Raw genomic sequence first — 12,797 nt, forward strand, 5'->3', positions numbered from 1 at the left:
TTAGGGGTTGATTTTTATTTAAACTGACAGATTTAAACTTTTTTCTTTTTCATACAGTATATAAAGGTCACATTAAACTGACTTGGAAACCTTTTTACCAGGCCTTCATAATTCATTTTTTATACTTTTCAAATTCCTTTAATGTATAGATTTTACTGTTTTGTCCTGGTCATTCCCAGACTTTCAATATTAAACTATGAAAATCCATTTTAAATAGGGATGCACCGATTTATCTGTGCCAATATTTATCAGGCAATTATTTATATTGGTTATAAGCATGAAAACGGCAATATGAAAAACCGATGGTTTAAGTAATTAGTAAAACACTTTGTAAAAACTCAAATGCACAATCCAGAAATAATAAAAGCCACAATATGTAGATGGGCTGGCATGCCTAAGAACATGTAATATTAAGTTTTTGTGTCAAATTCTCACGTTAATGCTGAAAAACCGCCATAAATGGACGTGACAGTTGTGAAAACGGCACTTACCTACAGGATACATGATGAGTGAAACCATCTAAAACATTTTGAAACCAGCAGACTTTGACTTCTGAGACATCGGTATGATATCCATTAGTGCTGCATGATTGACTGAATTAAGATTGAAATTGCAGTATGGACTTGCACGATTACTAGGAGTGTAATGATCCATTGATCTGAATTGATCAAATCATCAACGATGCCATGTCATTGATTTAACACGTAAACGTTAGGCTTGCCACGGTATACGGTGTTACCGGTTATACTCTGAACATAGGACGACACCGGTGCGAAATTTTATACCGGTAAAATGGGTAAACATTATGTAAGAAACTTACTTAATGACAGCAGTTCCTATATCAATAGCCAAAGGAATAGAATTGCCTACATAAAGTCACTTAACGAGTTTGCGGCTCATAAATAAACCTAAATGAACGCACTGAAAGCCAGATGTTCTTTATCGACGTATCAAAATGACTATGAACACGCACTTACAGAAGATGTTACTTTTAGTTTAGGGCAACAACTGTGCGAGGTGGGACACGGTTTGCCCCATATTTTAGCACACCCAAATTGCACCTGAACATGTTGCAAATTTAGAGAAATTGACATGAAACAGACACCTTCAGTGTGGGTTGGAGAGGCATCCAGCTGCAGACATGCATCAGGTTCAACTATTGGCGAGTTGTGTGACATAACATAGATGCTACATGACCGAAGCAGCTGCAGGGAAAGATTAAGATCAATGTCATTCTGCGCATGTCTTCAGTCATGTTTCCATCAAAAGCAGGAGAATATTGTCAAATATGTAGTCAAAAATATAGCATTCAAGTGCATAATAATAATTATTGTGATTCCAAAAGACCAGTAAACACATAATCATGACGGAAGATAGAGACTCAAATGACTGAGGAAAAACTGCTGCACTTTAAAAACAAAAACTGAAATATAAGAAATATACTACTTTCATGTAAAGCATTTTCCAAAAAACAACAACAAAAAAAAAACAAATTTTTAACACAAAGACTGTGGCCCTAAAAGGCTAAATGTAGTTTTTTAGTGATAGGCCTACTATTTTAGCACATTAGTCAAATACTATAAACAGATGAGTCCAATTTTGAACGGAGAGTGCTTTGCGTTGAGCTTTAAAAACGGAAAAGGCATATTAATTACGGGGAAGAAAACCCTTTACAGAAAATTACTGGCTCCATTGATTCGTTGAGGTAGTGTTTATTAGAAGGAAACTTTTTTTTTTTTTTTTTCTTCTCCCTGGTATCGGTATTATAAGAATTGGGGCTGTTTGCAATGAACAGTTAAATTTGCATCCATCAGTGGTGTTTTTCAATTTGTTTCAAATGTAATTATGCTCTAGTTGAACCTCTTTGACAGCTGATAGCTTGTCAGTTAAAAAGAACTACAAAACGCGTCTCAATACACCTGCATTATGCTTGTTGCATCTTGCGTTGTTTTAGCTCAAGGGCACGTTTGGCACCAAGACCATTATCAGAATGTATGATTCCAATAAAAAAAGTGACATCTCCCATCTCCACCAATAGCTTATGTTTGCTGTGTGGCGTGTTGGTTGAGGTTTGTTGAACAACACACAATCGCATCTTATCGCACTTTATTTTTAATCAAAATAAATGATAAATAAAATTCAAAGTTTGAAATCAAGCTGACTTGTATTATTGTGTAGGCCATTGAGCAATGAAAATTACACCATAGCACCACTGAGTGTCCAACTAGCGGTTTTACCGGTATAACCTGTTTTGAACGCGGATACCAACCGGTATGAAATTATGACATCGTGGCAAGTCTAGTAAACATTAATGTATAGTTTAAGACGCACTTTTATTTTGACATTCTCATGCCAGCCACATCCGTACACATTTTCGTCAGGCATTTCCAGCAACCTATTGATATTCATTTTATAATTGCTAAATATGCTTCTCATGTGGACAGATGGATGTGCACAGAGTGACTGAAGCCTGAAGTTGCGGTCTGCTCTATCCGTGCGCACGTCAACGGGGCTGTGAGCTCCCGTGACAGAATAGCGCAGAGCGACTCACATACGCGATTAAGGGCGTACTCACACTAGGCCCGGTTGCCTTGTACCGTGCTCAAGCACGAATGTCCCCCTCCGCACTCCCCCGCTGGCCTGAACTCACATTGCACTTAACGTTCCGGGCCTGAGCACGCTTACATCATTACGATGCAACTTTTTGTTTTGAAGAAAACAGGAAGAATAGCGCTCTAGCACAGCACAATGGAGTCCATCGTTGTAACTTTGTGGCTTATTTGGAGTCGTTTGGGGCGCAGTGACACATGGCCCTCTCACATGCCTAATTGTCAACAGCATCGTATTACTGAAATTTATCCTTTTTGTCCGATGAGCTGCCAGATTTACGGAGTGCATTCCGTACCTTCAGATTCTCAACCCAGCGTTTTTTCAGCTTGTCACGACATTGCTAAATGGTTCTTTGGTATCCACGAGCACGAAGATAGTCACAAATTTTACCAAATATCTTGGAGTTCTTGTGTGTTGTATCCAGTTGTTCCTGTATACTCTCGTCTGCCCAAATTTCCGGTAAACACTGCACCTCTGCCGTAGACCAAAGTGATCCCTTTGCCGGCATGTTTGTTAAATGGAACAGTCGCATCATTGATGTCATGTTTCGAGTTCCATGCTCGGCCATGGTTAGCGATCACACTAGATGCGTACCGTGCCTGAGTCCAACTCTGAGTCCAAGCCTACCTCTTGAGCCTGGGCACGATTCAGCATAGCGATCACACTAGTCAAACGAACTAGAATTTGGGGGTCAAACGTGCTCGGGCACGGTACAGATCGCCTAGTGTGAGTACACCCTAAATCGGGCTTGCCTCAATATCGTAGCGCATGCACGGAGCAATTCAACCATGTCTAAACAGCCACTATATTGTGAACAGTGTTGACGAGGGAGAGAAAACATTGCCCTGCCCAAACATCAATGACAAGATTTTTCACATCTACACAAACACTCTTACTAACATTTATCACTGTAAACTATAACAGAATTTTTCAATATAACTGTGGAAGTTGTAGCCAAGAAAAAAACCCAGGTATGGGTAAGTATTTTGGATTGAAAGACTTGATTGTTGTAGAGAAGACAAATTGTCACTGTAATGTTTATCTCATTCCAAAAGGCAATGAGCTGTCATAAAACGAATGATAACGTCTTGACTATTTTTTTTATTGTTTATTTTTCTGTATTATTTTTTTCAACAACTTGTTTTGTTGCAGATGTCCACCTTAGTTCGAGTCCACCTTAGTCGAGTCCGAGTCAAGTCCGAGTCTTTAAACAATCGAGTACGAGTCGAGTCCATAACAGGCCGAGTCCGAATGAATCTGACAACTGTAACCGTAAACACATCATCAATATTTTAAGCTTATTTTAACCTTCACAACTAAGAAAAACAATTTGTCAAAATATACATGTAACAAAAACTTGACAAAAACAAACATAGACTAAAGAAAGTGAAAGCTGTGTTAGTCATTACAACCAGAGTTATTATTGTTTCAAATTTAAATTTAGTTTTTTATTTCTACTTCATTTTCAGTTTGTCCTTTCAATTTAGTTTAGTTTTATCTAATATGATCCCTATCTAAAGAAATAATATATACTGAGATTTCTTTCTGAGTATCAGCCGACAGCTTTGGGAAAATATTGAGTCAACACAGTAGTAATTAGCACTCGCTGAGAAGTTACATCTCTCGACTTGACTGCAAATGCTACATCTGAAAACACTGGTAAAGCCCACTGCTAATATTAGGGCCACTTAACACGGACATGATTGTTAATTCGTGGAAAACAGTTCTGCATGCTGCTCATGCACCTAAAACCCTGATGCGTCCATGTGCGTCTAGTAGCAGCTGACGCCGAATATAAAAAATATTTGATATTTGCTTGAGTGGCAGTCGCGTTAGTCTACAATGATTATGAAATCTTTAAATACCAACCAAAGAATTTCACTGAGGTCTTTAACCGCAAAAACATGAAAAATAATAATATTGAGTCTTAAATTGAACAGAATTGTCCTTCAAAAGTGTCAGAGATATAGGCTAAAAACAACATGTGCACAAGTTACCCGGTGGTAAAAAAAATAAAATAAAAATGTAATAACCAACTAAATTCAACTCGTTACATGAAGCAGCTTCATACACAAACTCTGCCATCGAATAATACATTTTATAGTGTATGCTTTGAATGCTTTGAAAATAGTCAATCAATAATAATTAGGTGCTGTTTATCTGTTTAGAGTTGCTGTCTGCTTTAGCAATAAAGATTTTTTTTTTCAACTACTTAAAGTTACACAGTTAATTCATCAAGATATTATGCACCATTTGAAGCTGACAACACTACGTGGACCACAAGAGATTACAGATGCCTACATGTGTGGATACATTACGCCTAAAAAGACTTAATAGGCCAAGATTAAAACTATTTTTCAGAATTTATATTTCAAAATGTTGTTTTGTAGTAAACTGTCATGATGTAGGTGACTCAAAAAAGTTCTTAATTTGAAGTTCTTAACCACAAAGAAACCGCAATGCGAGCACCGTCTTGGCTGCACAAGCGCCGCGTGCGATTTTATCAGTTGTCAGGTCCCGTGTGAAACTGCCTTGCAGTTATATTGGCTACATACCTGTCTTTATGTTTTCGACATGCCAGCCACCTCGGTAATCGATGTTATACAGCAGTCTCCATAGTAACATTTAAGCGTGGCCTATTGGTTGACTGGTGAGTGTGCGTATGTGTGTGATTGCTTAACATGGTGAAACAAACTCTGGCTACGTCTATGACTTCAGGGGGTGCTACAACTACTTGCAGACAGAGATGTGCTCATTTTTTTCTGTTTCGTTATAAAAAAAAAATAAATAAATAAAAAAAAAGATTTTCATTGCATCACAAATGCCATGGACTCGGCTGAAAAATATCCTGAGTCCCAAAAGGCTTGAGTTCGAGAAAAAATGCGTCCAAGTCCATTAAAATTGGACTCGGACTCGAGTCCAAACTCAAGAACCCCAACTTTATTAAAATCTGTACTGTATCGGACGGAAATTTTCTCATATTGGTACTTCCCTAATTATAAAATTCAAATTATTACATGGATAAAAAAATGGTGTAAACATAAATCCAAATTTGTATTTCCACCATATTTTTCATGTAACTATCCCCCTTTCCGGAGCACCTGTGGCATTTTATGAGTACCAGATGCGCTCTTGGACATAATTTATTTTCTTTACAAATAATTAAATGTTTAAAACTATGATAATCTAAACACAGAGTGAAATAAACAAACCACTTCAATGTTTATTGTGTGAAAATTATTTCTATCAAGTTTTCAAAAATGACGACGGTCCTACTGGGCCATCATTTCCACCACACCAAAAAGTTTTGTCCATAATAAAGCTTTTTCAAAAGTTAGTGTACTTATTAACCAAGTGGACAAAAGTGATAGTAAAGAGCATGCTTGAGATTAAATATGTGACAAGTGATGTTTGAAGAAAATTCCCTGGAAATATCACTTGTGATCAGAATATTTTGATTGTGCATCATTTCCATTCAAGCTGTAATTTTGCCAAATTATGCAAATTATTTTATAGTGTGTATTTCGGATAAATAAAATGTTATCTATGAAATAAGCGTTAGCAAGACAAAGGAGTCAGCCATTTTATTCCACAAGCATCATTTCCCACACAGAATTCTATTAAACACAATACAGAATTTGAGATGTGCTGGAAATGAAACAGAGGTGGGAATTGTCATGATTTTCAGGATTTTTTTTTTTTTTTTACATAAATCTAATGTGATGCATGTATATACACTGTTGGACATTGTTAGTAGACAAATAAATAAATAAAACTAGTGCAACGTGACATTTTTTTTTAATGGGGTTAGGGTCATTTTACTTTCCAGAAATTAACAGGGCTGAAAGTTTCTTGGAGCAGTACCTGTTTTGAGGCAGTTGATGGGAAATGTTGCCTGAGCGAGGAAGTTCTGATCATTGAACATGTCGATCTCATAAACCACAAAGCGTAGGAACGCAAAGGAAGGATTACACACTGTGAATCTGAAGGGCTTCCTCGGCCAGGTGGGGTTCAGACCGTTGTCCGCTGAGAGACAGAAAAATGCATGTTTAAGTCATATCTGGTATAGTAAAGTATCCCTCCATTCAATGCATAATTCACCAAAGCCCTTAAGCCCAGGATATCCGACATGTGCAATGTTTGAAAGAGAAGCTCACCTTCAGAGTCAGTCCTCTGCTTGGCATTGTCGTATTCTGCTCCACAAACCTCGATCTCGATGAGAGGGCAAACGATACCTCGTCCGTTTTTGGGCAGGTGGCGTGCTCCCAAAACCTTTAAACACGATTACAAACAAATAAATGTACAAATAATTAAACAATTTAAGGCTTAACAATTTATTGTAAATTGTGCACTACTACAAGACATTTAACCCAGGAAAATAAAATCAGTGTTGAGGAGTAACATAGTAAAAATTTTGACGCTACCAACTTAATTACATTTTTCAGTAGCATGACAGTAGTTAGGTTTTCCAGTAACAAGTGTAATTTTCCCACGAATAGCACTTTAGCATCACAAAATGCTAGATTTGTCACAAACACACTCACATAAACCATCCTCTCTCTCTCTCACATGTAGTGCTGTGAATCGGTTCTTTTGGACCGTTCATGTAAATGAAGTGGTTAAAATAAACGATTCACTTATATTTTGGATTGGGAACTCTGATTCATTTTGAGTCAGTTAGATTAGACTGTTCATGTAATGAACTATTTCACATAAATGATTCACTGATTCATTTGAGCCCAGCACATTTTGGGGATAGTTCACTCAAAAATGAAAATTCTCTCATCATTTACTCACCCTCATGCCATCCCATTTCTTTCTTCTGCAGAACACAAACAAAGATTTTCAGAAAAATATTTCAGCTCTGTAGGTCCATACAATACAAGTTAATGAGGTCCAACACTTTGAAGCTCAAAAAAAAAAAAAGTAATCCATACAATTCCTGTGGTTAAATCCATGTCTTCAGAAGTGATATGATAGGTGTGGGTGACAAACAGATCAATATTTAAGTCCTTTTTAACTATAAATTCTCCTCCCTGCCCAGTAGGTGGTGATGTGCACAAAGAATGTGAATAGCCAAAAACAAAAGAAGAAAGTGAAAGTGGAGATTGATAGTAAAAAACTTAAATATTGATCTGTTTCTCACCCACACCTATGGAGTCTTATGGATTATTGTATGTTTCCTTTATGAGCTTTTTGGACCTTCAAAGTTCTAACCACCATTCACCTGCATTGTGAGGACCTACAGAGCTGAGATATTCTTCAAAAAATCTTCGTTTGTGTTCTGCAGAAAAAAGAAAGTCATACACATCTGGGATGGCATGAGGGTGAGCAAATGATGAATTTTCAGGGTCAACTATCCCTTTAAAAAGGAATTCTGCCTTGTTTTTTGAGGCAAAATATTAAGTTAATTGCTGTTTATCACTATATTTTGACTAGGTTATATAAAATGGAGTTTATATTTAGTATAAATGTATAAGTGTGTAGTGTCACCCTAATTAAATGACCATCAGGTCTTCAAATCTGATTGCAGAATGAAATAATATCTGATTGCTATAGTATAATTTAAATAGCTTCAATGTAGCTTGCTACTTTTTGTTAATAAATTGTAGTGTAGCTAACTACTATTTTTTTTTTTTTTAAAGAGTAACTTGACTTTAGTTTAACTACTTTAAGTTATGAGTAGCTTGTTGCTTGTGACGCTACAGTTTCAAAGTAAACCCCAACACTGAAAAAACAAACAAAAAAAACTTTTTTAAATATTGTTTAAAAGGTTTTGTTCAGGGGGGCCTGGGTAGCTCAGCGAGTAAAGACGCTGACTACCACCCCTGAAGTCACGAGTTTGAATCCAGGGTGTGCTGAGTGACTCCAGCCAGGTCTCCTAAGCAACCAAATTGGCCCAGTTGCTAGGGGTAGAGTCACATGGGATAACCTCCTCGTGGTCGCTATAATGTGGTTCGCTCTCGGTGGTGAGTTGTGTGTGGATGCCGCAGAGAATAGCATGAAGTCTCCACACGCGCTATATCTCCGCGGTAAATCGCTAAACAAGCCATGTGATAAGACTGGGTAGAAAAAGAGGAGAAAATCCACAAAAAAAAAAGGTTTTGTTCAAATATTACTATCAAATTTAAACATTTGGTGTTTTTTTCCGCTCTCTGGATAATTTGTCCATTTAGGTTATAAAAATGACTTCATACATGCCTGTGCTTAAAACAAGATTTAATTCTATTTTAAAAACATATTTAAAACATTAGTGTCAGAAGCTTTTAAAAAGGTTTTTGGACATGATAATCCACAACTGTTTTTATTTTTGACATGTACCAAGGTATTTTTGGGATTATCATGAAAATAACACAGTATATAAATATTGTAATCATTCCACGACATGTGAAAATTCCCTCTTTCTCTATCTCTATTCTTTTCTATTCTCCATTTTATGGTATTCCATTCTATTCTATTCAGTCTTCCCACCCTTTCTGACAAATTAATTTCAATTAATTTCAACGACCTTTCCAGACATTTGTGATTACTGGATAAAGATTTTTAAAAATCATTTAAATTTCAGAATGATTTGTAAAAGAATCATTTAAACTGATTTGTGAACCATTTCCACTAATTCACTGAAAAAAACAGATTCAAAGTTTGTACCTCTATGCTGAGTGTGAATGGTTCAACTCCTCTCAGTGAGTGTCTATCAAACGGGTCAAAGTTGTCATCTCTCATGATTGGTGGCTGCAGCACATAACCGCTCCTGCCGTTCAGCATGAACAGAGACTGATTCATCTGCATCGGCTTGTCTGCGGAGAGACCACACACGACATCATTACCACAGTGAATGGCAGCACAAGCACTGAAGGACAGTATTATGTGATGCATCCGTCATGTTATGGTCATGTTTGTACCTGCGGTCTGGAAGTTGAGGGCCACTAGCTGACTGCCGCACAGCCACATGGGCAACGGGTCGTAGTTAGAGGAGTCCAGCCGCTGTCCACGCGGGTAGATACGAGACAGCTGCAGTCGGTTATACTGCAGGAACTTCTTCCCTTTGATCCGGTTCACGTATTTCTCGGCTTTGGTCTCTGGAAATGAGGACATGTCCCGAAAACAGGCCCGCTCCGTCCCAATTTCTGTAAGAGATAGAAGACACAAATGTTCATCTTCCTGACTTAACCCATGTTCTTCATTACAGGCCAACACCTTTACTGTTCTGGGTCAAATTTGACCCGGATACAGTAATCATTCATTGAATTTTTTATTTTTTTTTAATTCATGACATTCAAAATTTCATCTAGAATTTGATGGTATTTAGACAATTAGAATTATTTTTTTTTTTTTTAAATAAAATAAACGCATTTTATATTAATTTAACTTCTGTAAAAACATAACATGACACAAAATAACACACACAGCCAGTAGGTGGCTATTGTGATCCATTGGTTTAGATCGGCCTAGTCTCTGCAACATATTGTTGAAACAAACTTAGTTTCGAGAAGTATTTCACAAGTTATGAATTTGGATATATACTTATCAAAGACTATTATTTGTCAAAGATTAGCTTTTTGTTTAAACCACTTGCTCTGAAGTGTCAATAATGCTACATTATGTTTAAGGTCAAACCTGAGGTATTATGAAGACAAGATATATGTAAAGCATTTTGTTACCTATTAATTATTTTAGACATCAAATATAAAAATTCAATAACAGAGAAAATGAGTAGAACAACAAACAGCAATAAACGGATATGAACAGCAATGAAGAGTGATAATACAATTTGTGTACAAACAAAAGACTTTGCAATGGCAAACGATAAACTTCAAATCAGTGACATGAACAGCAATAATGTTGGGTCAGACTCTCACTTTGATCTGTATGTGCGCATGCACATGATTGATTTTTATTTGACAAAATAAAAGAAAAATTGCTCTGCATTGTAGTCTCTAATAAATCAGTGTGTGTATGTGTGTGTGTGTGTGTTCTGCACTGTGGATGTGCTAGAGTCTCACCCCTCCATTTCTGAGTGGGTATGTTCAGCATTGATTTTATTTGATAATTTTAAAGAAAAAATGCTCTGTGTTATAGTCTCACCCATTCATTTCCTATGGCAGGTCAAATATGACCTGGAACAATAAGTGTGTCACACTTTTTTTGCAACCACTTAGGCTCATCAAATCAAGTCCAGTTTGTGTGTCTGTGTTCAGATGTCAAATGGGTCAAAAATGACCAGAACATTAATGGATGGTTAAATAATCTTTAGCATAATAATCATAAATCTAATATAATAAATAATAACTCAGATCATTCAAAGATATTACATTATTGTGGCAGTCAAAATTCAAACAATATATTGTTTATTTCAATATTCGAGGCTGTTTTGATAAAAAAAAAAAAAAAAAAATTATATGATTAATCACACTGAATTAGTGGTCACTATAAACTGTCATTGTATGGATCAATACAAGGTTGAGTAAACACTGACAGAAATTCAATTTTTGGGTGAATTACTCATTAAAGTTGGAAAGATTTTATCACTTGATGCTTCTTGTTGTGCCAAGTTTGGACAAGGTATTACATGTGAATTAATGCTCCATCAGAGGAGGTAGTACATTTGGATTTGAATACAATTGGGTGTCTTACTCTCTTCATCAAAAGGAACCGGCCGACAGTAGATGACGAGGTCTGACAGCTCTAAAGCAATCTTCTTTCTTCTTTCCATCATTTTACCTTCTTCAAGCTGATAGAAAATAAACCATTATTTCACATATAACATTCTCATACAACATATGAAATTCTGTGTGTGCTTATTAAAAAAAATTGCTGAGTGCACCATTACATTTTCGGAATGAAAATCACATTATCAAGTTATAGTATAATATTACATATATTTGCTATCTGACAGCAGCTATTTCAACAAGTGGTCAGTTATGTTATTGGGTTTGGAGATTGTAAGATTGAAGGGCAAACAGCTGACCTTGGCTTCAGAGGTCATTGTGACCTCTCGGATCTTCACCACCCAGTCCTTCAGCTCGTCCAGCGAGCTGGCTGCGATGTCCAGCACTGGACCTGTACGCGGTGAAGCCACAGGAACCAGAGAGAAGACAAACGGTCTGCTGCCCTTCCCTTCTGGTCTCACCACTACAGGAGCGAAAAGAGACAGAGTCACATGTTTAACTACTGAAATACTAAAAACAAGCTGCAATTTTGAGCTGGGTGACTATGGAGCCTTTCACATTTCTGTGTTCAGAATGCGAAAGTATAGAAGAGAACTTCATCACTGGTGTATAAAGATGAACAGGAAGCCGTAGCAAATTGACTGCTTATTTGTTGCAACAGCAAAAGAAAAATCCAGTGTTAATTTTCACAGTTGTTTTTTTTATTTATTTTAGTAATAATTTATGTCTTTTGACAAAAATGTCCTTTAAATGTCATATAGATTCATTTTTGTCAAGTTTACTTAGACTAAGGCTACGTCCACATTAATCCGGATACATTTGAAAAAGACGTTTTCGAAACGCTCACCGTCCACACTGCCGTTTTCAAGCATTTTCCAAAAGTTTCTAATCCACACTAAAACATATGAAAATGCTTAAATCCCCTTACTGTGCATGCAGAGAAGAAAAAAAAAAAACCGCCGTTCCGTGTACTTTCTGAAACACACTTGTCCTCGTGTTCCATCACCAGACAGCAATTGCGAGTAAACTTCCCATCGCCTTTGAAGGAATGCAATGATAAGATTGCACAACATAACATTTATCTTCAACAATACTATCAAAGTGAATATCAGACACAACAACATCGCTACATGGGGCACCATCTTGATTGTTTTGGGTTGAATGGAACACATGACAGTGTCACATGACAATAAATACGTCATTGTTTTCGAATACCTCTGTTTTCCCTGTCCACACTACAAAGCGAAGATGGCATTTTCAAATTTATCCACTTAAGAGTTTTTTCGAAAGGCTCCGTTTTCGCTGTCAAAAACACTGTCTCAGTGTGGACGGAAGGCCAAAACGTAGAGAAAAAGATGTGTTTTTAAACTAAAACATTAGTGTGGACGTAAACCTAATTTGGCGCGTAATTTTCATAGACAAAAATACTAATTTAGTTGACGATAATGTGCAAAATAACAAACATGTATCAAACTGTAACAGACCAAACTTCAACCAAATATTCCAATATTTTGAAAC

The 12,797-nt window shown here is 36.7% G+C and overlaps 1 protein-coding gene across 3 annotated transcripts in view; it reads right to left on the reverse strand.

The window, feature by feature from the left end:
• Positions 1-12,797, reverse strand: part of LOC127419780 (1-phosphatidylinositol 4,5-bisphosphate phosphodiesterase gamma-1-like) — a 91,657-nt gene that overhangs the window by 3,799 nt on the left and 75,061 nt on the right. For 2 of the 3 annotated variants that reach the window (XM_051661502.1, XM_051661500.1), the window contains exons 25-30: positions 11,579-11,742; positions 11,245-11,341; positions 9,513-9,737; positions 9,259-9,407; positions 6,768-6,882; positions 6,475-6,636 (exon numbers count right to left, since the gene is read on the reverse strand). In XM_051661502.1, the coding sequence (XP_051517462.1) occupies positions 6,475-6,636; positions 6,768-6,882; positions 9,259-9,407; positions 9,513-9,737; positions 11,245-11,341; positions 11,579-11,742 (912 nt within the window). Of the gene's footprint in view, positions 1-6,474; positions 6,637-6,767; positions 6,883-7,498; positions 8,673-9,258; positions 9,408-9,512; positions 9,738-11,244; positions 11,342-11,578; positions 11,743-12,797 lie in introns of those variants that run through there. The other variant, XM_051661503.1, reaches the window with a different exon arrangement.

Source organism: Myxocyprinus asiaticus, chromosome 29, assembly GCF_019703515.2.
Source record: "Myxocyprinus asiaticus isolate MX2 ecotype Aquarium Trade chromosome 29, UBuf_Myxa_2, whole genome shotgun sequence".
Classification (NCBI taxonomy): domain Eukaryota; kingdom Metazoa; phylum Chordata; class Actinopteri; order Cypriniformes; family Catostomidae; genus Myxocyprinus; species Myxocyprinus asiaticus.